Here is a 22,289-nt window from a genome sequence, read left to right as displayed (position 1 = left end):
TTAAAATGATACACTGAAAACAATGAATCACTTTCATAATTTTAATATTGGTCATAATTCAGTTAAGTAATGCAATGAAGTTAGCAATACAAAATACCTATAAAATAAGAAGAATGTTAACGAAATACTGATATAATAATGAAAAAGATAGTTCATAATAATTATATGCATAATTTAGAATTGAAATCACTACATTATTGGTTTAAAAGCACTCTGTCACAAAATCCCACAATTAAATATGGTAATATATTTAAGATTATGCAAAATACAATACATAAGACTGAAATGTCAAATGTAAATACTGATATTCAACAATTTCGAAAGTAAGATATCAAAAATCAACTTAATAGTATAACGATATAAAATTGATTATCTTTATTTAGTTTTACTCAGAAATCACATGATAATTTTTATAATAAAGCAATATTAAGAAATGTTTTTGGATACTGGAAGATCTATGTTATACACAAATTACATACAAGAAGAGCTAAATATAAAGCAGATTATTTTTATCACAAAAAATTACAGAAAAAGGTTTTGAATGCGTTATCAAAAAATGTGTTATTAAAATGGAAAAATATTGTTTCATTTATGGATAAGTGCACTAACGACCCTATAGTTTCTGTCAATTATAAAAAAGCAGAGGCACATTATTCTAAATCTTTATTAAGAAATTATTTTAAATATTGGAATAATTGTGTTTCAACGATAAATAAGAAAAGAGACTTATTAGAAAAATCTGTAGCTTTCTACAATATATATTGTTTGAAAAACTATATTACAAATTGGAAATTATATGTAGCATTACAAAAGGAGAAAAAAATTATAAAAGATAAAATTGATAAGGTAATGTTAATTTAATAATTAACACTTGACTCGTGTAATTAAGTTCTAATTTGTAAATAACTTTCAATTTAGGCACGTAAATTTTATGCAAAGAAAGTTTTACAAACTTTCATAAGAATTTGGATTAATAGTTGTGAATTTATATTACAAAGAAGTAAAATAGCACATGCAATTATGCATTATAAAAGTAAATTGTTAATAAAATATTTTGATGCTTGGAAAATATATCATGAATACAAACTAAAAAAGTTAAATATAGAAGAACGTGTTTCTGTATACAATAGAACAAAATTGTTAAAACGATATTTTGAACATTTTATATCGGTAGGATTTTTAATTGATCCATGAATTGCATTTACCATTGTTCTTATTAAATTTTATTTTTCCATGTAGTGCGTAAATGAATCCATCACAGAGAAGACAATGAATGAAAATATCGAAATGTTTTACAACTTCAAACTTGTACAAAAGACATTCTTTGCATGGCAAGACTGGTATAATATGAGTCTACAAAATTCAATAAAAAGTCATGAAATTAGAAATATATTTGAAAACAGAAAAAAGAGTATAATGTTCAATAATTGGCGTTTATATATAATTAAAAAAAAATGCAACAGAAGAAAGATACTTACAGCAGGCAATTTTTATGAAAAAAAGTTGACAATTAAAACTTTAAAGAAGTTTTATAATTATGCTGCTTATAGAAAAGAGAAAAGAATTAGATTATCTTATTTAAACGATAAAAGTAAGGAAATTATGCGACGATTGCAATATATTTACATAGAAAAATGGAGAAATGCGCTTTACAGTGTTATACAAGAGAAACAAAAGTTATATCAAGCGATTCAATTTTGGGAATTGAATGTAACTCGTAAATACTTTTTCAATTGGATAGAATTTTCTCGGCAGTACAAAATAAAAATGGTTCGTAAACAAGAATTAAATGAGATTGCCATTGGTTTCCTATTGAAAAGATTTATTTTACATTGGCACTCCAAGTTACAAGATGTTCTCTATATACGTAAAAAAGAATTTCTTGCGATTTCCATGATGGAACACAAAATTTTGAGAAAGTACTTTCTGCTTTGGGAACAGTATATTGCACAAAAAGTGAAAATGAACGATGATGTGAAAGTGGCAATGAAATTACATAAACAGCTCTTGTTACGAGAAGGACTTAAAGAAATTTTAAGAAATTCCCTTTATAATATCGATTACCAACGTGATTTACAATTAGGAAATGCAGTAATGAGGTCATTTCAAAATTTTGAAATTTTAAAAGAATACTTCGATAAATGGCACTCATTCGTTTATTTAAAAAAGAAATCAGTACCTGTCTGCAAAATTACAGATAGCGATGAATTTCAGTTTCAGCGTATTCAAATTCCATGTAATAATATATATAATAATTTTGAAACTTGCTTAGTTTTACCAGAATATATGATGAAAAAAGATACAATTTTAAATGCATATAATTCATTTCACAAGTTTTCGCGGGAAAGCTGGTTATTTGATTAATTTTAATCACTTTAGAATAACAATATCTTAATTAAAAAAGTACAGTATAAATAGTAAGAAATATATCTCTAGAAACCATTTATTATATATATACAGTGTGTTGCCGAAGAATATGTACATATAATACAAGCAGGCGTAAGGTGATTCCTTATGAGAAAGTAAGAAAATATAAAATAACATTTTTTCGTATAACACTTCGTTTTTGCGAAAATCGAGTTTGGAAATTTGTCAAGTATATTTGAACATTGCTAATTCCAGATTAGATAGAAATAAATAATCAGATTATTTTACATATGAAAATAAGTCAGAAATGTAGAATAAAATTTATTCACAAGATACTTTGTTTCCGAGAAAAATAAATTTGAAAAATTATACATGTACACTAGGACAATTCTTAACTAAATACGTTTAAATTCTATTTTCTTGAAAATTAAGAGGAAAAATGAATTGGAAAATTTTATATCACACTTTCTATCTATTTTTGTATGCAGAATAACCTTTTTCTGACTGTTTATTCCAAGGAGTAATTAGCCAAATTCAAGTACACTCGACAAATTTTCGAATTCGCTTTTCTTGAAAACTAAGCCTTGGATGAGAGAGTTTTATTTTGTGTTGTGAATTATCTCCGTATAATACAATTACAGTATTATTTTCATAAACGAAATGCATTAAAAGATTTTCTTATGAAAATGCTTATTTACATTTACTATAATTAATGAAATTATAAGAATCTTAAGAAACGCTATTATAGCGATCACGATTCGTTATATCCGAAGTCATCGTCAATACAATCTTACACAAAATCATTCAAAATAGCAATATCGTCTAAGAGAGATAATATATACAAACTCCAGAATGCGCCGTTTATTCTCTTACTATTATTTCTTCCGTTTTAATTTCTTTAATTCACTCTGTTGCACCGAAGCTTCTCCAAAGATTTCTTTTACCTTGCGTTTACGTTCTTCATCGCTCTTAATCTGTTGTTTTATTTGTAGTTTCGTTAAGAAAGCTCTTCGTATTTCACGCATAGCACCTCTCATTTATTTTTTATACTTGTCTCATTTACTTTTATACTGTGCAACAACTTTTCTCTTTCAGCTTTCTCCTTGGACATAATCTTATGTTTCTTACCGTCATATCCGTAAAAAATATACGAAACTTAATAACATTCTTGAATTTATAAAACGATGTGGTTTGAAATTGTAAGTTCAATTTTTACATACATTGCTTCAATTCACGGTCCATATAGTCTTAATGGTTTTGGTTTCTTCTTTTCAACCATAATATATTTTAATTTTTTATTCTTTAGTTTTTCCAAATCTTTTCGTAATTGCATAATATGTTTCTTCACTTTTGGTGGATATTTATCAAAAGAATTTGATTTAAGCAATTTTAAAATTGGTTCGAATATCGAATACACAGCTTCCAGTTCTTCTAGATGATTTTTAAATTCTCCCAATAAATTTACAGCTATTAATAATACCCTTATTTTGAAATCATCGTCTAAGGGTCCGTCTATCAGATCGGACGCTTTCATATAGCTACTACTTGGATTAACATCTAACTTAGATTGATCTTCGTCTAGTATTAATAAATTTTCTGAGTGTTTGATTCCTTTAGAGATTGGTATCGTTTTTATATCTTGAATTAGATGTTTAGGGCTGGATACGTAAATTATTGCGTGTAAGAAATTTATCACACATGGAGCAAATCGTTTACTTAATACCGTATACTGTGAATGTGGATGGAATATTATTAATGTAGTGTATTGCATTTCCACATAATATGTTTGTGTATAAAAATATAACAGCAGTAGTAACAATTACCTCTAATATAAGTGTACATATAAAAAGACCCTTTGAAATATCTATTTTATTTTTAATACGACATCTAAATAGTATTTCAGACATAAATATTGCACAGGCAGTAGTTACAGGATGTCTAAAATCAGACGTTGGAAATATCAAAGAAGCCAATTTGAAGAAAATAAGCTGAAAGAAAAGATTTTTATTAGAAGATTATAATTAATTACCATTGAAAATATATTTCTAATATAATTACACGTTAAACATACTGTATCTAGGCCAGGGTATTTCTTCTTATCTTCCTCAAAGTCGTCGTGCTTTTCTTTGATTATTCTTTGTATAACAGATTTGGCATTTTGTGGATTTAGATGAGCAAGATCGTATAAGAAAGGAGACAATCTGAAATAAATATGTGTAATATAATATAGATATAATACAAGTAAATAAATTTTATTAGAAATTTATATATTACCTGTCAATAATTTGGAAACCATTAACTATGCTTCCAACATCACTTCCTATAACATGATTATTTACATGTTGTAACAAAAATAAAAATAAATTTGACAACTTTCCTTCGTCTGTATTATTCGTTGGGCAATGATTACATTTAATTATACGATCTACGATAATCGATTGGTAATCAGCATTATAATTTTGCAAATATTCTTGTAACTCTTCAAACTTTTCTGGTACTTCATAGGTGTAAGGTAATTCCTTCCTTATATTTTCCATGACCTTACCCTTTTTAAAAGATCTGGGTATTTATGGTTTCTTATCAGTTATCATCAGTTCTTAACAGTTATCATCTGCTGGGACTTTGTTATTTACAATTTCTGACATAAAACCATCATCAAGATCATCTGCAGGTTTGTGTTTAATCTCATTGCGATCATAATTAACGTCGTTTTTTAAACAAGGTATATTTCTTTAAATATTATAAACATATACATTTATAAATATACAGTATAATCATGAATTCATAACTTACCCCGTTAAAAGAAGGACGTGTTAGATTATCCAATGAATATAAAGCTTTAAAAGCAGGATACAGTATGTTCCTGATATTGCAAATTAAAATAAGACGTCGTTATTCAATTACAATGTTGTTAAAGATTGTATTCGATAAGCTTCTCTTTAGGACTAAACGTGTTACCGCTACCAACATGTATACGTATACGTCTCCTTAACGGAGAGAAAATGACAGTGCTCACGCTTATGGAAAATGGTTGTCTCTGGACTAGTAGTGCTGCACCATGCGGCCAAGTGCTGAGTTTAATTGACGTTAGCATGTACAAGAACCTATAAAATTAAGGATCTGCCGCGTTTGTTTGTACACTAGCATAGACAAGAACCTATTTCATTGTACGGTTCTATGGAAAAGTTTATATCTACTTTTCTACCCAAAATGGACAAATGTGAGAATGACAAAATGGCGCAATAATGAAACTAATTATAGGTTGCCTAAGAAAGAGAAATTAATCGTTTACTATATTTTTTATAGAGAGGAAATTTCCTCTCAGCGTTTTCGGTTTTGCGTTTTAGTTATTGACAATTAAAAGTCGGTCAAAATATCCCTGCACGTGAGCAAACCTCCTTACATGAACGAAAGTAGGTCAGCCTAAGCAGCGGAACGCACAGGTATCCTCAAATAATAATTGTAACTGTAATAGTAATAACCAACGATTGTTTTTTTAGTTAATTTGTTAAATATGCTTTCGAATGTACTACAGTTGATTTTATAAAAAAAGACAAAGTATGCGCTATAGCTTCGTTATTTGATATTAAATGGACCTTTCAGGGACATGAAAGTACAATCAAGAATACACGAATTCGAGTTTATTTTACCTTTACCTGATAAGGCAGATTGCAATAGGCTTCTTTCTGTGAGAGCTATTTGTTTCGGATAAGAAAATAATGCATACATCTACATGATATATCTTTTATTAGGAAGTTCAAAAGAAAAAAAAAACATTTGCTATTACATTTTTTTTGTTTCACACCAATACAAAATACAGAGGTTTGTGACCGATTACTAGTAGTGTTTAACGGAAACGATAATAAAGATAAAGATGGTAATTATGGTGTAGTCTATTCAGCAGGGAACATTCAGAAAGAAGTTACACTACGTTGAAACCGCGAATAGTTTGACACAGTGGAAGTAGAAAAAATAAAGTGTGTTTTTCCATTTCTTTTAGAAAATTCTTATTTTTTTCGTTGACTCTTCCAATTTACTGGAGCTTTACGTAGATCATTGTTGTTAGACAAGTATATTAAATTGCGCTGGTATTGGTAAATAGAACTGTTTCACAAACAGAATAAAAATGATATTATCAATTTTTCGAACAGTCATGTCGATCGAAATGAACAATTTAATATACACGCCTGACGACAAAAGCCTATTATAGATTCTTCTATTTACGTATAAATTAGATGTTATTGACGTAAACATCCCGAATCGACATATTGTAATAGGAAAAAATAAAATAAATTTATTATAATTACGAGTCCTAGCTTTAATTTTAAATCGTAAGAACATCTACCATGGAACATTGATTCTTTTTACACTTTATCTTTAAATTTACGAAGATTACACGGTCTGTTGTAATTCGGATAAATTAATGAAAGTATTGTTGTTGGCTTTTGCACCATTTGTATTATTAGGCGGGAAGATTAGAGGATTTAAATTATTGTCCGGCGTACTAACGCTGTGTTTCCGGTATTTCGGTGTTGGTGGCCTTAGATCTGGTTCGGAGCAACCTCTTAACCAGTAAGAAGTTACTCGCCCCTTCCCCTTTAATTCCACTTCACCTCTGAGCTCCAAATCGAATGTTCCAAACTTATCCAATATACATTTTGTTGCTTCAGAAATGTGTATGCGTAGCGCTATATCAAAAATATATTTAAGAAAAGGATTGGAATGAAAAAAAACAAAAGGGAATATCAGTGATCCAAAGTGATTCAAAGTTTCTTTTTTTTTTTAAATAAATTTGGAATTAGAATTAAAATTTAATGATATATCGTTATATAGAAATACTAATATCACGAGGTTTTCCGGAAATGATTTAAAATGACTTACGTAGTCCCGAAGACTCCATCCTTGATGCGGTATTTACTGTATCACCAAAAAGACAATAATGTGGCATCTTTTGACCAACTACACCCGCGCAAACAGGTCCACTGTGTACACCGATTCTAACACTGAGCTGTGCATTCTGTTTATGCATTATAGTGAAGGAACGTACAGAATCGAGAATCGCTAGAGCCATCAGGGCAATTTCTCTCACGTGTTCAATGCCGTTTCTTTCTGGCAAGCCAGACACTACCATGTACGCATCTCCTATTGTTTCCACCTTAGTTTAATTATATTACATGTTAGTAGCAATGCGAGCATCTTATTCAAAATTCTAATAACTGCAATAAGTTACGGATATTTATGAAAATAAATTGAATAAAATGCATTTTAATCCATATTTAATTAGAATTTTTCATATTTTCATATTTTTCTGGATATAACTAAAAAAAATAAAATCTAAATATAGCGAGTACTTTACTTCGGATGTTTTACACATTTATCACCTTTAAATTTTTCATAAGTACATAAATATCCGTAGTTGAGCAACAGCTTTGGATTTAGTTTTGGTAATTGATATCGCAAAGTACCTTGTAAACATCGTAGAATTCGATGATGCGATCGAAAGTACTGTAGAGGTCGTTTAAAAAATCCACCACTTCCATTGGTGTACTTTGTGCACAGAGAGCTGTGAAACCGACTATGTCACTGAAATAAATTGTCACGCACTCGAATTGTTCCGGTTGAACCAGCTCTCCAGCCATTAACTGACACGCCACTTGCCTGTGATATTTTAATTATAAATAAACATAGAAATTCTTTTATTCGCGAAAGAAACAGCGTTTAGAAATATTAAGAAACGTAGGAATCTTAAGAAATTTCGGATTTAGAAATATTTGAAATATATCGTTACCTTGGAAGCACTTGATACAGAAGTTCTTCGCTACGTCGTTTTTCTAGACTTAACTGTTCCGTTTTCTCCTCTACAAGGGCTTCTAAATTATTCGCATACTGTTCCATACGTCTTAATAGATCGTCCATTAAATTTTCACAGTAGCCTCTGCAATGTTACGTCATTTTCAGTTTTAGATAAAGAAGCTTTGTCGAAGAAAAGAAATTTGTATTTCTTTTTACGGAGAAATACAAGACTTACTTCATAATGCCACGTATAGTTTCGCGAATTGCATGAAATGTTGGTCGTTCTTCTGGGATTTCGTTCCAGCATTTCTCCATAAGGGACAAGATATCAAGTGGGCAGTCTTTTGGTGTCACTTCCGGTCTGAATGATGGCGTTTCTGATGCTGCAACCCGGCCGACGATCTTTGGGCAATTTATACAAGAATTATTGACAATATGTAAGCGGGAAAAGCTAATCTAACACGATATAAATATTTCAATACTTAACAATATTAATAGAAATGTATAGCATTAATAGAAATGTCAGGATGTGGCATGATACTTGAACATGATTACAGTAAATCATAGCAAATCGCGGTAAATCGCATTAAAAGATTAATCTTTATCATTGTTCCGCAAATAATCATAGTGATTAATAGTCATTAATTTTTTTTTGTTTTTCTGTAATTATCTTTGCAATTATTTTTTTTCTGTTATCAATTTTATAGTTATTTTCTATAATTCTTACTGTAATTGGATATCATACGACATTCTAAAAATTATGTCAAAATTTCTATCGTACCTCTTGGGAAGTCATAAACGATTTCACAGATTCGTATGGGCCACCACGAACCACGATTTCCTCTAGGATGATCGCGAAACTGTAAACATCCCCTTTCTGAGTTGCTGCACTGCCTGGTGTCACGGTTAATGACAACAGTTCCGGGGCGATCCAGAGCAATTCTATCAAACGATAATTGCATAATGGTCAATAACGTTCCATTCATTTTTCATAAACCGGTCTTACGTACTGGTATAATAATTATCATCCATTATTAAGTCAGACGGGGTAGTGAGTGTTTTGAGACCAAAGTCTGAAATTTTTAAGACGAAACGGCCATCGATTAAGCAGTTGCAGGATCGAAGCTTTCCATGTGCTGATACCTCGCTGGCGTGAAGATAAGACATTCCCTGAAAAAATGAAACTTTTTTTGTATTTATAAAATTCTAGTAATATTATGCAAATAACGAAATTTGGGGTAAATATAAATAAAAGAACTTTTAGGTAAATTTGAAATATATTGTTATCTGTGTTGTTTAATATAGAATTGAAATTCTGCATAGTTGGATGAAATGAACCTGTGACGCAACATGTGCACCTGCTGTACCTTAACGATGTCGTGGATTAGAGACATTCGAAAATTCCAATCCAATTTAATAGCTTCGTTCTCTAGGACGTCTTTCAAGGAGCCTCGAGGACAATACTCTGTCAAGATTAACACGGTCGGTGATGGAGAACAGAGACAAGCGCCGATAAATCTGAAATTCGTTCGTAACATTTCATCTAGCGAATGATAGTTTGTTTTCAATATTATAACGTTATGTTGCTACACAATCATATTATTAACATACCTGACAGTATTTTCCGATGTAACGTCTCGAACTTGTTTAATCTCCCATAATAATTTCTTGGTGACGTCAACTACTTTCTTTTTAGTGACTTTTTTAATAGCCACTCTTTCTCCTTTGTAAATTCCAACGGTGGTGAATACCGTAGTTGGAGGTAAGGATTCGCAGCTGAATTGCGATCCACGACGAATACGCTGCTCCAATCCAAAATTCTGTAAAAACAGAGTTGATTTTATTGTGTTTTCTTCGTTCGACTCGTCAGTATTCACCTCAGCTATCGCTTGGTGTAGATTAATTTTCGAAGAGAACGGTTTCCCTATTTCTAGAAGCAGTTCTTCAGGTCTGATTCTCCAGGACATGTTGTTCAGATCAGCCGACACCCTTAAATGTCTGCAAATATACGTGCATAAATGTTATTCTGTACAATTATTCTGGACAAAAGTGTATATTTAACACAAATTTCAACACTCTTGGCAAAAAATTCTATACAAAATCGTATAATATTACATATAATATGTAACACTGTATTGCGCGATAATGTCTGTAAAATGGAAATATTACTAGCCTGTACAACACATATATTGCGGCAACAGCAACGAGTAGGAACACAACGAGGGCCAAACTGCTATAAGCGACAAAAGTATACGCTTCGGTCCTGGACGTGCAAGAAGGATCGTTTCCTAGAAATCCACACTCCGGAACATCGGCAGGAGGACCTTCTCTTCCTCCGGGCCAATGAATCTTCTTCCCAGCCACGGGACTATATTCTCGATTTAATCCTAAATAGTGCGCAACGACTTCAAACCTAGAAAATTTCGAAGGAATATTAGCTCTGCATAAATTTACAGAACAATGTCTAATTGCGATATACGCGATACATATGTATATATGCTTCGTCAAAATTCTGCTTGGTATTCAAAGTAAATTCGAGGGTTTCACAGTGGCGGCGGTTTTGGTTCGAATGTACTCGGTTGACTGATAGAATGGCGGTTGATTAGCAAACGGATCGGAGGAATGGCTGGCTTAATTGACGCTGACCTTCCCGTGATAGGATCTAAATCCAGGATACTGTAGTCCGCGTCGCGATCTCCATTGTCGTCGATCCTCACGTGCCCCGTAATACCAATGAAGTCTCGGTCCCACATTCTCCTCGTTATCGATATGCCGTCTGTGATATTTCCATCCTCGGACAGAGTTTCGTTCAATGCCATTCCGAGCAAATATACGCCATCGTAGAAAGCTCCGATAAAGAAATTCACCTGGAACGCCATAAGACCTGTTCGTTATGCTTGTCGTTTATTCTATTATTATTTAGTATTATTATTTCATTTTACTCGATGGATTTGTTAAGTTAAAAAGAATTCTTTTAAAATATAGTAAAAGTTTTATTACGTTTCTTATGTTATTCGATGGATATTGGTTTTTTGGCAGTTTGAAAGTACAACGCTATCGTCCGCGAACACTCGTTAAATATTTATTAGTTTAGTTATCTTTATCCGGTATTTATAGGCTAATAGGAATACCAATACCTCTTCTCCTTCCGAGAAAGAATAATTGTAGTCGGTTTGAGCTCTTTGGCGAACAGTGTCGGCAAAATCTTGAAATCTCGGACTGGTTGGTTGTAAAAGAGATACTCTGAGCAGTGCCTCGTACGCTTTTCTAGCAATGGCATCATTCTCGTCGTCAACCTGCCAATCGTGGTCACCCCAATAGGCTCCCTGAATTTTTATTAAAAAGGGAAAGAAATTTGTTTGTCTGTCTTGTATAACACTTCCGTATATGTAAGTTTTCGAATTTCAATTTCAATTCCAATTAAAGCGTTCTGACTTGGATTTTGAATTTGGAATTTGAATTCGAATTGAACATTTCTAACACGCTAATTTTATTCATCCATATAAATTTCTTCCTACACGTATTTAATGAAATTAATCGCATATTTATTTATATCTGATATGACTGGTCGGCTGAGTGCCGACTGATTTCAATAGTTTCGCATCTGTAAAGGAAGCATTGAAGATTCTTCTGCATCGCTTAATTGTGACATTGTTGCACGCTACTTTTATTTCATCTATCGTTGATTTACCTATTTTAGTTCGAAAAATCGGTCTACTTTCGCCAAGTTAAAGAATAATGGACGCTTTAAACCATTTTTTCGTACCATAGAAAAAAGATTTTCGTAATTTTCGGAAAAGTATCGAGTTATTAAATCTCTTGTCGATTGGTAGCTTATTAACCACCCTATGTTTAGAAGAGAAACTTTCGTTTTACTTGAAATATTTCAACATCGAGGAACGCCCAATCTCCCCTCGTCATTTCCAAGTCGTGAGCAGCCAACATGAACTTTCTAACCAGAGTTCCTCGAACACTAAGGATCAGCACTGCCGGAAAACGAATGACGTGTTAATTTCGTTAGAAATGTTAATTTGAAAGAAATCCAGATATATATGTGACGTTTACCTCGTGCATACATACTAGCATCGCGCAAATAATAATGGCACGATTCGTCCTCGGAATTTCCATCCAGTTCTCTCACGAACTTCAACAGCCCTTCTTTTCTTAAACCGTATTCCAAATTTTTCCCGACAGTCCACGAGAACAGATCGGATCTGTCCAATATCAGTGCTACGTGGGACCACCCAAATTCTTTAAATATACTAGAGAATACCAGTCGAAGTCGACACTGGCAATAAGACATCCTCGTTAGAGTTGGATATTTGCTTTTGTCTTTGAAGATTCCCTTGAAAGCAAGAATTCAGGATCGAATGATACATTCTAAGCAACTTTTGAAATATGATTTATAAATTGCAGAAAGTTTCCATTTATTTATCTATTGCCCTCTAAAACGGAATTTATAGCTGAAAGATAGATTTAAACTTGACAGATTAAATAAAATTGAAATTACGAAATACAAAAATGCACTTGTCGCCTCTTTTACCTGTGACTTTCAGTTATTTTATTCGCGCGTATGATATACGTTTTAGTTTTATATTAGTCGCGTTAACAAGCGCGCGACTAATTAAGAATACTAACGAAGTCGTAAATAGGGATGCGGTATCAGGAGAAATATCTCATGTTCTCTTCCACCTAAATACTTCCGTTACATGCGATAATTAAGCGAAAAACGCGATCAATTAACTTAACGAACATAGAAGCATAATTACACTCTCCTTACCGAGCTTTCGTTCTTCCATTTATTGATTCTCCCAAGGATACCCGATGTTACGGACAGTTCTTCCTCCGATGGCGGCTTCATTGAGTTAAAAATGTCGTAATATGAAAACGAACAGCGTTATGTAAATAATTGTTAACGAGTAGATCACGGATATAATTATATAATTTCATTCGTGTAATTTATGCTATTCTATTAACTTTCTATAATTTAGCAGCCGATATATCCCTAAGAAAATGTCTGAGTTATCGTTAGGAATGTGGAGAGATTGGATTTTTAACAATAGATACAAATATCTTCTAAAAGCGTAAAGGTTCGTTTTCTGTTTGTCTTTGACGAGCTACATCGAATTAGAATGATCGATACTTGGTCACCCATTCCAGTGATTATGGGAGTGTTCCAATAGGCGGCGAGTTTTGCCACGGGTTCCAGAGCGAAAGCACAGGCTGGACCGATAAACGCGATCACGTTCGCCCGGAAGTGCATGTCAGCGGCTAAACCTGGTGCCGCGGATCCACTACACGATGGATAGCTGCGAATCATAGAGTTGCAGTTTTTAAAATTACATTAATTAATCGTTAATATATAACCGTATTAACCGTATAATATATCGTATAACTGTCTTTTAAAATTCACAATCCCGTTGAATAAAGTATGAAGTTTATAAAAAAAAATCTACGAAACGAAACAAGATTAACGAATAGTTGTAGAATTGTATTGTACCTGGCCAATTTATAATTCTATTTTTACATTCATAATTCTACTAGAAATTACGACGAAAAAGAATTCAAAATGGAAATGTATCTAATATTAGAATAAAAAACAAACTTTGCGTTTCTTTTCAATGTTTCGTAAATATTTTCATATAACGATTTCATATGTATATCGATATTCTCGGGTTTCTAATATAACTGAGTATCGATTCGGATGTGGATATAAAAGTCTTCCGTTACGAGTGCTGAAATATTTTCGCCAACCACTGTACGCGGCAAACAACGATTTTCTCGTATTTCTCTGAAAATTGAGAAATTCCTTGACAACGAAAAGACACGAAGAAAAAGTTTGATATAACATTAAAAATCTTTTCTTCTTCGTTTGTCAAACATTATCTATTACAAAAGTTGCGAAGCTTGTTTCTTCGTCGTTCTATATACCTCTTTGGATCGATCGAAAGGAAGAAGGTCCGCTTTAACGTGACCTCCCGGTCTACTATTTGTCGGCAATCTTTCAGGATCACGTGTTTTCCTGTGCGCCGTTTTCTCCGCAACACGATCCCATTCGAGTCGACGACGGAACAAAAAGGAAGCGTGGGACAATGGGTTGTAGGAATCAAACAATACCGGGAAAAGGAACAGAGGGCAAACGAGTTGATGGATGACGGTGTTTCGTCGTGCAAACAGGTTGCGATCGAATTACCGCTCCAAGGGAAAAGAGGAAACGATCGAAACAGGGTGTTGTATACGAGAGATATCCCCGGAGAACCCGTGGAACGTTCGTAACGCACCTACGACTCGAATGATCGATAATTGTTGGGGGGGCTGGCAGAATGCAGCGTCATTTCAAGTGTAAAGTACCACTCGGAAATAATGATAGATTTAAATCGCACCGTTGAATGGCCAATGATTGGATATACCGGTTGATCCTAGGGATATTATCACGCTCGGTCATCCTTGCCCTTCGTTACCTTCGTTAACCGATTGTGACGTGGATTAATTCGTTCTGTCGGATTAGTCTAATTCTACGTCGTTCGATCGCACAGGGGAAACCTGACATTCGTTGGGCTTTTATTAGTTTTAGATTTACAGCGAAAGTTTCATATTCGATATCTGATATTTGGCATCGATATTTTAGTAATCGGTACTTGTTTGGCATTTGCCGGTCTTTGTATATAGTTTTTGATATTTTAATGGAATATGATAGGGGAAGAACGCGATAAATACATTTCTGTTCGTTTCCCGGTTTAAAAGTTATTTTATGACTAAATAATAGTATTTTAATATGACGCACAATGCGAAATTCGAACGAGCCTTCGGGACGTTCGTAGGTCACGTTTGCACACCAGATATACATGCTCGCAGACCAGATACGCACGTTCGCATGTTTGCAGCTCACGTTCTTACACTGAAGGTAGAAAATGAAAACAATCTGTTAGATCCAACGACATAAGCTTTTTAAAAATAGCTCTTAAAGTGACAACATTTTGTAGTAGCCAAATATACAACTATAACTCTGATACTGTTTTATAAAAAATTGAAAACGTTGATATTATTTTTAACTTTTCAAAATTTACTACATTCTCCAATTTTATTCAAATTTCAGACGACTAATCTCGTTTCACCAAACAGTGGTCACGATCAACGAGTCACGGCATCGAAGGCCTGTCTTTTGTGCAAACGGCAAACGTCTGTCCAATTGGATCAATGTAATGACATGGAAGCGATGAGAACGCGTGGTCAAAAGTGAATCAGTTTACAGAGCACAGGGTCGTGCGTAATACACGCAATCTAGGGCACAGACACTTTATTCTACTTCCCTTATTTTTCTTTCATTTTACGTAAACAGAAGGTCAATCGGTAGAACGCGCAAACAAGTACCAGAAGAATTACGAGCGAATTGTCGGCAAAGAAAAATACGACGTAAAACCAACGACTCTACTACGCATAGACATACCTAAACGATCGGTCGTCCAAGGGTCAGGAAACGGAGGCTAGGAAACGTATCGATGGGATATTTTTTACATTCGTCTTACCTTCCTTGAACCTTGTGCAACTTTACGTTGTGCACGCTTAAGAAGTCATTTACTTCGGCCAAAGCCAAGTCGACGGCTGGACCGCATCTCTCCAGATCGAAAGGACTATTCAAGCGAGAAGCCATAAGAACGCCTACGTTGTACACTCTTGTGGAATGTTCATCATACGCTGAACAAACAAATAAAACTGAATTTATATCATTTGAAGATCGCAGTTGTTGTACATTATTGTTCTCTTTTATTTTAATGTCGCTTTAAGATAAAAAAGCAGCATCTTCGCTCTTGCAAATATCAATATTTCGTTGCATATCTATTGGTCTTTTTAAAATCAATTTTGTTACGCTCTAATAATAAAGCACGTAATAATCTTTATCAGCGACTCTGTAATTAAGTTACATCTTGAAAAAGGAACAATCTCTCGATTGCTGATATAGATACGAGTACAAAATATTTAACGAAGCAACCAACTTGCTTACATTATTTGAATTTGATTTGATAAGGACGAATTTGTACACTTTTTCATAATTAATACAGCTTGTTGGAATAAATTAACGATATAAACTCGTATTAAAAAAAAAGTGGTTTATGGACATGTATTTAAACGTGATGTTTATCAAACGCCATCGCGCTCAACAGAAACTGGATCGAGACCCAAACAAGTAGAAGAAGTCGTTGTTGTGTCAGCCATCGAAACAAATTGCACAGAAAGTATGTTTATTTCATTCATACGCACAACTGCTTGCTACATCAGAAAAACGAGGGTCGCCAAAGGTTGTATGTTTCTACTAATACTAATTTTTATACTTTTTAATATTTTATCCTTCCACGATCCTTTTCCACTCTTGTACGTTTAGTTATCGATGGATCAACGATATTTTTAGTAGTTAAAATATTTTTAATAAAATTATAGCATTTGATAAAAATACTTTAACCGTTAAAAACAAACTGTTGACCTATCATTCGTTAAAAAAAAAAAAAAGAAAAGACTGACGTGCTAGAATATATTTATTCGATCGTCTATTTAATTAATACGAATATTATTTAAAAAATTTAATAGAATATTTTAATCTTACCTGGAGTAACGTTGACAAAACCCATAGTCTGAGAAATCACTGCGATTATCAAAAACTTCGTACTCACGGACAACACCTGTTTGCATAAACTATTCTCCATTCTTCTCTGTTGCGATTATTTCAATAGTACAAATCGTTACATTCGGTTAATAAGAATTATTATATTTATAGCAGAAAAGGTTGAAATTAAATAATTATTATTAACAAATTCGAGAAACTTCTCTTTTATTGGATTAGTATAATTCTATCATAACTTTCGCGTAGCGTATCGCGTGACGGAACACCGGTTAGAACATATCTAAACCACCCCCGAAGAAGATTCACCCTTATATACCGATTGATATAACGCGTTCGTGTCACTTCGTCAAACATTTGTTAGAAGATTTAATGCCTTGGATGTTAGCACACGTGTGTCTCTTTTCTCAGGGAATCACGGCAAGTTACGATAAATTGTGTTGTACGCGAGCAAAATAAACTGGAATATATGCATTTCGAAGATTTGGTACATGCGCCTTGACGATTAAAGCAGGCTATGCCTGTTGCTTCTACGCATGCCTCGTGATCCCACCTTTCGATATTTTATCCAAAGGACACTTTTTCTCGTTGTTTAGGAATAGTGGAATATTTATTTCCATTTGCTGGAGGAACTTCGATATTTCCCAGACGAATATTCTTTCTCCTCTTGAGCGACGAGTTCTTCGTCCAGGAGGAGCTCGAAATTCCCCAATGCTTCCGGTGGTGGACATTTGTTCCATCTTACGCTGTGTACAATCGTGTTTTGATTGAAATAGGAAAAATCGAGTTTTTAAAAATAAATGAAGATTACAGGAGAAACATGATAACTCATATTTTCCATCTTCCATAGAAGACCAATTTTTAAATTCGATATATTGTCAACCAAATCCACGTTACTATCGTTTTATTTGATTTTGCAATTAAATATATATTTGTAATATCGTAGAATAGATTTGAATTAGAGATCGGTTGAAAATAGAAAAAACCGTGTACGTCGTCCTTCTGTGGTTCGTTTACATTTAAGAGCGCCTATGTGACTAAAGTCACCTAGTTCTTACAGAGATATGAGAAAAACAAGAAACAACGTTAGAGCAGAAGGACGGTTTCGTGTTTCAAGGGCGGACGACCGAGAGGTCAGAGTATGCGAGTCGAAAAGCGAGTGTGTTGCGAGAGTCAGAGCTAATTGAATCGTTGAAGAGTAGAGTCGTTAGAGGTTTCGAGTTGTCGAAGAGTAGAGTCGTTAGAGGTTTCGAGTTGTCGAAGAGTAGAGTTGTTAGAGAGAGAGAGAGTGTGTGTGTTAGATTCGTTGTGACGAGAGTGATCAAATAACTGTAAAGTTATTTGATATAGATACGAGTATTGCATTTATCAAATTTGTTTCCAATTTTTACAACTACTTTTTTCTTTATCCCGTAAAGGAATTTTCTTCAAATGTGACACTTACTCTGGGACACCCTCAGGTGGTACGACGATTGAAATTATGTTGTCGATTAATTTGTATTTTAAGATTCGATCGTTTACTGTGGTGGATGTCAACGACGGAGATGCGTTCACCTGTAGGAAATGTAGGAAAGATTGGTTACCAGAAGAAGAAATAAGGTAAATGATACTAAATACAGTTAAATAGTGAAAGGATTATTAAGAAATTGAAGAACCTCGATAAGCCACGGTTTAAGATCATTATCGATGATGATGTCATAGCCGTAGCACTCGAAGCAGTGTCGATCGTTTGCCATAACTGGAGCGACAGCTTTCAAAGAATGCACGATGCACCAAGTGATGTTTGCGAATAGCTTTTCCGTGACCGCTTTCCCACGCGTGCTTTCCAAGTATAATCTCAAATTGTGCACGCTTAATTTACCACCATGCTTGCTATTATATTCTTCCTGGAATATTCGCATGTTTTCAGAACTCTATGTTGTTCTCGTTTAGTTTTTCTTATATTTCGTTCTCGAATTTTTATACATTTACGCAAAATTTAAATTGTGTAAAAGTGTTTATAAAACAATGAATTTGCATTAAAATCCGCAGTCTATTTATATTTATATATATGTTTCCTTTCCTTGTAAAAACAGAAAAAATTCACTTACACCATGCTTTTGCACAGACACGTTCGTGAGATGAACATACATATTATCTAATTCTTGAATACTAGTGTCGTACTTGACTGTACAAAATCGGCAAAATCCTAGTTTGAAGAGATACGCTTTTAATGGTCGAAAAGACGTAATAAGAACGTATAGCCTCAGATCAAACTTTTTTCCTCCTATTAGAAGCGGATTGTCAATGTACCTATGTATTTATTTTGAAAATAGGAAAATATTTTTCATTTCAACATTCTTCATTTAAGTTATGTTTTAATATTACTAATTTAGCGTCTATATATTTATAATAAAACTGTAGATTTTTTTCAAAAAGCCCCTCAATTTTAACATAAATTAGATGAATTGTAGAGGATCATCTTGTACCTGGATATTACATACGATTCTTTCGTTAAATTTGGATTGAATGGGTTTTTTGCTTCTCGAGACCATTTCTTCAGTTTACTTAATTTATTGATTAGAAATATTCCAGCGCCTTGTGATTTGCCGCACGGTTTCATAATCCACGTGCTTTGTGGTGATTTTCGGTACTCCTCAACGAACATATTGTAGTCTAAAATAAATTTATCTTACTAAGTATTTCAACTATAATAATAACTTATTATATACAATGGCACCGATATTAATATCGGAAGCCATATATATTTATAATACATTATGCAATATTACAACAATATTTTACCTGCCGGTAAAACAAACGTGATAGGTATGAAATCGAGATAAAGGTATTTTCCCGGGCCATCTCCTCTTTCCGCTAAAGGATTTCCCTCGCGTTCCAATTCTTTCCGGTAGCGTTTTATATTTTTCACCAACAAGTCTTTTCGAGTTAATTCGTAATGATTCGGGAAATGATTAATTATTCTACAAGTTGAGATACTACTTAATAAGTACTTACTTATAAGAAAATTGTACGAATATATTGTGTGTATCATACAGATTTTTTTTTAGATCTGATTAGCGTTATAATAATAAGATACGACTATGACGATTATATTGTTTAAAGTTTGGAACAAGTATGAAAACGTACTTAAAAGTTGTAAATTATTTGCTGCAAACTTATACTTGATAAAAAATTAGAATAAAACATGAACAATAGTTTTAAAGGTAGAATTAGTGTTCAACTTCGTTTGAAATTTCATCAATTAAATCACGATAGTGTCGTATCCTATTATATTATTAATGAAAATGGAAAGTTTTGTATGATACACATAATTCAGGATGTTCATAAAAGTCTTATACGAGTGTTAGATACTTTCGTGCGTCACTAAATATAAAATGAACGATGAATATTTAAAAATTGTATTATGTTTTAACAAAATGGATATTTAACTGTTTGTCGTCCATCCTATATCCTGTTTCTACACTGAATATATTCCTGCACGATTGCGTGACTGCCCTAAAATAATTTTAAAAGCTTGCGTTACTTTTTCTTAATTCATTCCTTTTGTAGAATTTTCAAATAATACAAATCAGTATAAAAACATTTGGATAATACAATTTTATCTCTTACTTCTTTTCCTTCGGCAAAATAAAAAGTAATTATTACCAATAAAAATTCCAGTCATCCTCCGGACCAACTTGAACCCATCCCCTCTTCTCGAAATTATGTACTATTACAGATTTATCCACGTCCGTGCAAAACGTCACTTTCGTTTTGTCCGTTCCACTTGCCGATACTCTGTAAATGTTTAGAACTTTTCTAGAAGAAGAAAAAGATAGCTAATCATTTGCTTTATTCCGTATTGTTTAACCCTTCAGGGATAGCACGCGATTCTTTTCGTAGGACCGAATATATAAGATAAACAACCGAAGGTATAAACACCATCGAAAATACGATATACGATACGCTTTACAAACGGAGAACTACAACAGAGATAAGCAACAGAGATAAACGCATAGTCCAAGGATACAATAGGCTGGGACCCGAAAATAGCCAAACAGTCCGTGCACATTGTACAGACACCATCCTTGATGGGTTAAGTCTTTTTCTTAATGTTGTATCACATTCGTTTTCGTTCTTGTTTACCTGCCGTGATTGTTAGATACGCTTAAATTTGTGACACGTTTATTTTCAGCTATTGTACCGGACGCCATGGTTTTCGATGAGAAAAGTTAGATCGATTCACCGTGGATACGCGAATTTTGAATGCATCCAGTCCCCGCGCATCAGGAATGTGATAAACAAGCGATAAAAATGAATCCGGAATAAAATTTGAGTCAGATACGCTTTATGCTTACGGTCAGATACGGTTACTCTTTCACATTTAATTTACGGTACGGTATTACTACTTGTACTCTATTTTCTTCTTAACATAATTCTTCGTAACATAATTCCATAATTCCTTCACGCTTATTTAAAATTCAAATATTTTAGAGCATGCGTTGCTAATATTATTTGATCATAGCTCGCATTAATATTAATTATATTATTTACATATAATCGCAAGCATCGACAGCAATGGCACACTGAGATATTTTTGATTCCGAACAGTAAAAGATATAAACGGCACACAAATATATGAGAAATATTTTTCCAAGAAGAATACAAATTGACTCTGTTTAGTAATGCTATATTTAACATAATTTGAATTTGAACAATGAACGAATAAAGAAAAGACAATTTTTGAAACGTTCACGAATGATTCTCATAACTTCGGAAATGATTAATCGATTACTACATACCTGTATATTTCTTTGAAAAACAATAAAAATACCTGTAAAATATTACGTCTTAAATATTCGACAACTTACAAAATAGGAAACAATTAAATTATAAAAAGACAATGAAGAAATATTACGCTGTTGTATAGATTATTGTTGTTAGCCAATTTATAAAAATCATCGAATTAAAATGTAAAGGTTACCGCCATTTATAAATATCATTGAAAAACTTACTCAAAGCTTCTTTAACTTTCTTTTTGAATATCTAATTTCAGAATCTTAAAGTAGATACCTTAAAGTATTTGAATGATTTTTTCCAAAATCCCTTAAACAAGTAAACGCGTGAAAAATCACATCGAACCTTGGAGACATTGTATCATATTGGGATTAACAAGGTCTCTATATATGTAAACTTCTAATTAAATCGATCAATGGGTCGATTATCGTTTTACCTTCTCGCCATGTCTACTTGCGTTACAATATACTCTCAATCTTAAATCGATCATAATTTTCAAAAGTTTGACCGTTTTTATTACAGAATAATCCCTGCGAGAAGAAACGATTAATTTGGTTATACTGTGACAAATCAACACGTTCGATCAAGCTCGAGTGGTTTGACTTCGCGTTAAAAGACAACCGGCAGATTTCAAGTGTGTTTACGTCGCTCTTATTTTCTTTTTCCTATCTGCCTCGATTGTACGTTTCATGTATCAGAAACCCGCTAGCGTCACAGTAAGAAAGACGTATTTGAT

The 22,289-nt window shown here is 33.1% G+C and overlaps 4 protein-coding genes and 1 non-coding gene across 7 annotated transcripts; 2 read left to right on the top strand and 3 right to left on the bottom strand.

Moving 5' to 3' along the window:
- The first annotated feature begins 58 nt into the window (after positions 1–58).
- On the top strand, positions 59–4,633 carry LOC117159200 (uncharacterized). Of its 2 annotated transcripts, XM_033338820.2 has the most exons (3): positions 59–846; positions 919–1,170; positions 1,240–4,633. In XM_033338820.2, exons 1-3 carry the CDS (start codon positions 592–594, stop codon positions 2,362–2,364), a joined length of 1,632 nt encoding a protein of 543 aa, XP_033194711.2. In that variant the 5' UTR covers positions 59–591; the 3' UTR covers positions 2,365–4,633. The 2 variants fall into 2 exon arrangements, with proteins under 2 accessions (XP_033194711.2, XP_033194720.2); XM_033338829.2 differs by lacking the exon at positions 919–1,170 and having other exon boundaries at positions 75–846.
- On the bottom strand, positions 2,428–4,904 carry LOC117159269 (nucleolar protein 14 homolog). The gene is made up of 4 exons (XM_033338980.2): positions 4,642–4,904; positions 4,439–4,568; positions 4,191–4,355; positions 2,428–4,096 (listed from the first exon to the last, which is right to left on the bottom strand). The coding sequence occupies exons 1-4, from the start codon at positions 4,902–4,904 to the stop codon at positions 3,599–3,601; spliced, it is 1,056 nt and encodes a 351-aa protein (XP_033194871.1). The 3' UTR covers positions 2,428–3,598.
- Positions 4,905–6,079: 1,175 nt separating this feature from the next.
- Positions 6,080–16,889, bottom strand: LOC117159325 (atrial natriuretic peptide receptor 1). 2 transcript variants are annotated; one of them, XM_033339063.2, is made up of 19 exons: positions 16,760–16,889; positions 15,687–15,855; positions 13,304–13,469; positions 12,941–13,015; positions 12,226–12,505; positions 12,037–12,146; positions 11,298–11,486; positions 10,807–11,027; positions 10,334–10,573; positions 10,038–10,158; positions 9,772–9,980; positions 9,528–9,678; positions 9,171–9,330; positions 8,942–9,102; positions 8,396–8,562; positions 8,156–8,302; positions 7,833–8,025; positions 7,249–7,522; positions 6,080–7,055 (listed from the first exon to the last, which is right to left on the bottom strand). In XM_033339063.2, exons 1-19 carry the CDS (start codon positions 16,857–16,859, stop codon positions 6,760–6,762), a joined length of 3,429 nt encoding a protein of 1,142 aa, XP_033194954.2. In that variant the 5' UTR covers positions 16,860–16,889; the 3' UTR covers positions 6,080–6,759. The 2 variants fall into 2 exon arrangements, with proteins under 2 accessions (XP_033194954.2, XP_076479845.1); XM_076623730.1 differs by having other exon boundaries at positions 9,772–10,158.
- Positions 16,890–17,382: 493 nt separating this feature from the next.
- TTLL1B (Tubulin tyrosine ligase-like 1B) lies at positions 17,383–20,970 on the bottom strand. Its single transcript, XM_076623740.1, has 9 exons — positions 20,903–20,970; positions 20,423–20,554; positions 20,207–20,272; positions 19,559–19,737; positions 19,243–19,429; positions 18,865–19,066; positions 18,430–18,660; positions 18,219–18,328; positions 17,383–17,520 (listed from the first exon to the last, which is right to left on the bottom strand). The coding sequence occupies exons 1-9, from the start codon at positions 20,968–20,970 to the stop codon at positions 17,385–17,387; spliced, it is 1,311 nt and encodes a 436-aa protein (XP_076479855.1). The 3' UTR covers positions 17,383–17,384.
- Positions 17,973–21,324, top strand: LOC117159301 (uncharacterized). Its single transcript, XR_013059885.1, has 3 exons — positions 17,973–18,373; positions 20,635–21,150; positions 21,251–21,324. It is a non-coding gene; the product is annotated as an uncharacterized LOC117159301 (transcript).
- The last annotated feature ends 965 nt before the right edge of the window (positions 21,325–22,289 follow it).

This window comes from Bombus vancouverensis, chromosome 13, assembly GCF_051014615.1.
Source record: "Bombus vancouverensis nearcticus chromosome 13, iyBomVanc1_principal, whole genome shotgun sequence".
Taxonomy (NCBI): domain Eukaryota; kingdom Metazoa; phylum Arthropoda; class Insecta; order Hymenoptera; family Apidae; genus Bombus; species Bombus vancouverensis.
The sequence above is the reverse complement of the archived record's forward strand: the minus strand, read 5'-3'. Positions and strand labels throughout refer to the sequence as shown.

What these genes read in the sequence shown, in the direction of transcription:
- LOC117159200 (XM_033338820.2), top strand. Translation starts at nt 592, where the DNA reads ATGGATAAGTGCACTAACGACCCTATAGTTTCTGTCAATTATAAAAAA. An exon ending in TAAAAGATAAAATTGATAAG is followed by an intron (nt 847 to 918) that starts GTAATGTTAATT and finishes CTTTCAATTTAG; the next exon opens with GCACGTAAATTTTATGCAAA. An exon ending in ATTTTGAACATTTTATATCG is followed by an intron (nt 1,171 to 1,239) that starts GTAGGATTTTTA and finishes TTTTCCATGTAG; the next exon opens with TGCGTAAATGAATCCATCAC.
- LOC117159269 (XM_033338980.2), bottom strand. Translation starts at nt 4,904, where the DNA reads ATGGAAAATATAAGGAAGGAATTACCTTACACCTATGAAGTACCAGAA. An exon ending in GGTTTCCAAATTATTGACAG is followed by an intron (nt 4,569 to 4,641) that starts GTAATATATAAA and finishes TATTTATTTCAG; the next exon opens with ATTGTCTCCTTTCTTATACG. An exon ending in AATACCCTGGCCTAGATACA is followed by an intron (nt 4,356 to 4,438) that starts GTATGTTTAACG and finishes CTTTTCTTTCAG; the next exon opens with CTTATTTTCTTCAAATTGGC.
- LOC117159325 (XM_076623730.1), bottom strand. Translation starts at nt 16,859, where the DNA reads ATGGAGAATAGTTTATGCAAACAGGTGTTGTCCGTGAGTACGAAGTTT. An exon ending in TTTTGTCAACGTTACTCCAG is followed by an intron (nt 15,856 to 16,759) that starts GTAAGATTAAAA and finishes TTGTTTGTTCAG; the next exon opens with CGTATGATGAACATTCCACA. An exon ending in TGCTAGTATGTATGCACGAG is followed by an intron (nt 12,147 to 12,225) that starts GTAAACGTCACA and finishes GTTTTCCGGCAG; the next exon opens with TGCTGATCCTTAGTGTTCGA.
- TTLL1B (XM_076623740.1), bottom strand. Translation starts at nt 20,970, where the DNA reads ATGGCGTCCGGTACAATAGCTGAAAATAAACGTGTCACAAATTTAAGC. An exon ending in GATGACTGGAATTTTTATTG is followed by an intron (nt 20,273 to 20,422) that starts GTAATAATTACT and finishes AAATTATTTTAG; the next exon opens with GGCAGTCACGCAATCGTGCA. An exon ending in CACGTTTGTTTTACCGGCAG is followed by an intron (nt 19,430 to 19,558) that starts GTAAAATATTGT and finishes AATTTATTTTAG; the next exon opens with ACTACAATATGTTCGTTGAG.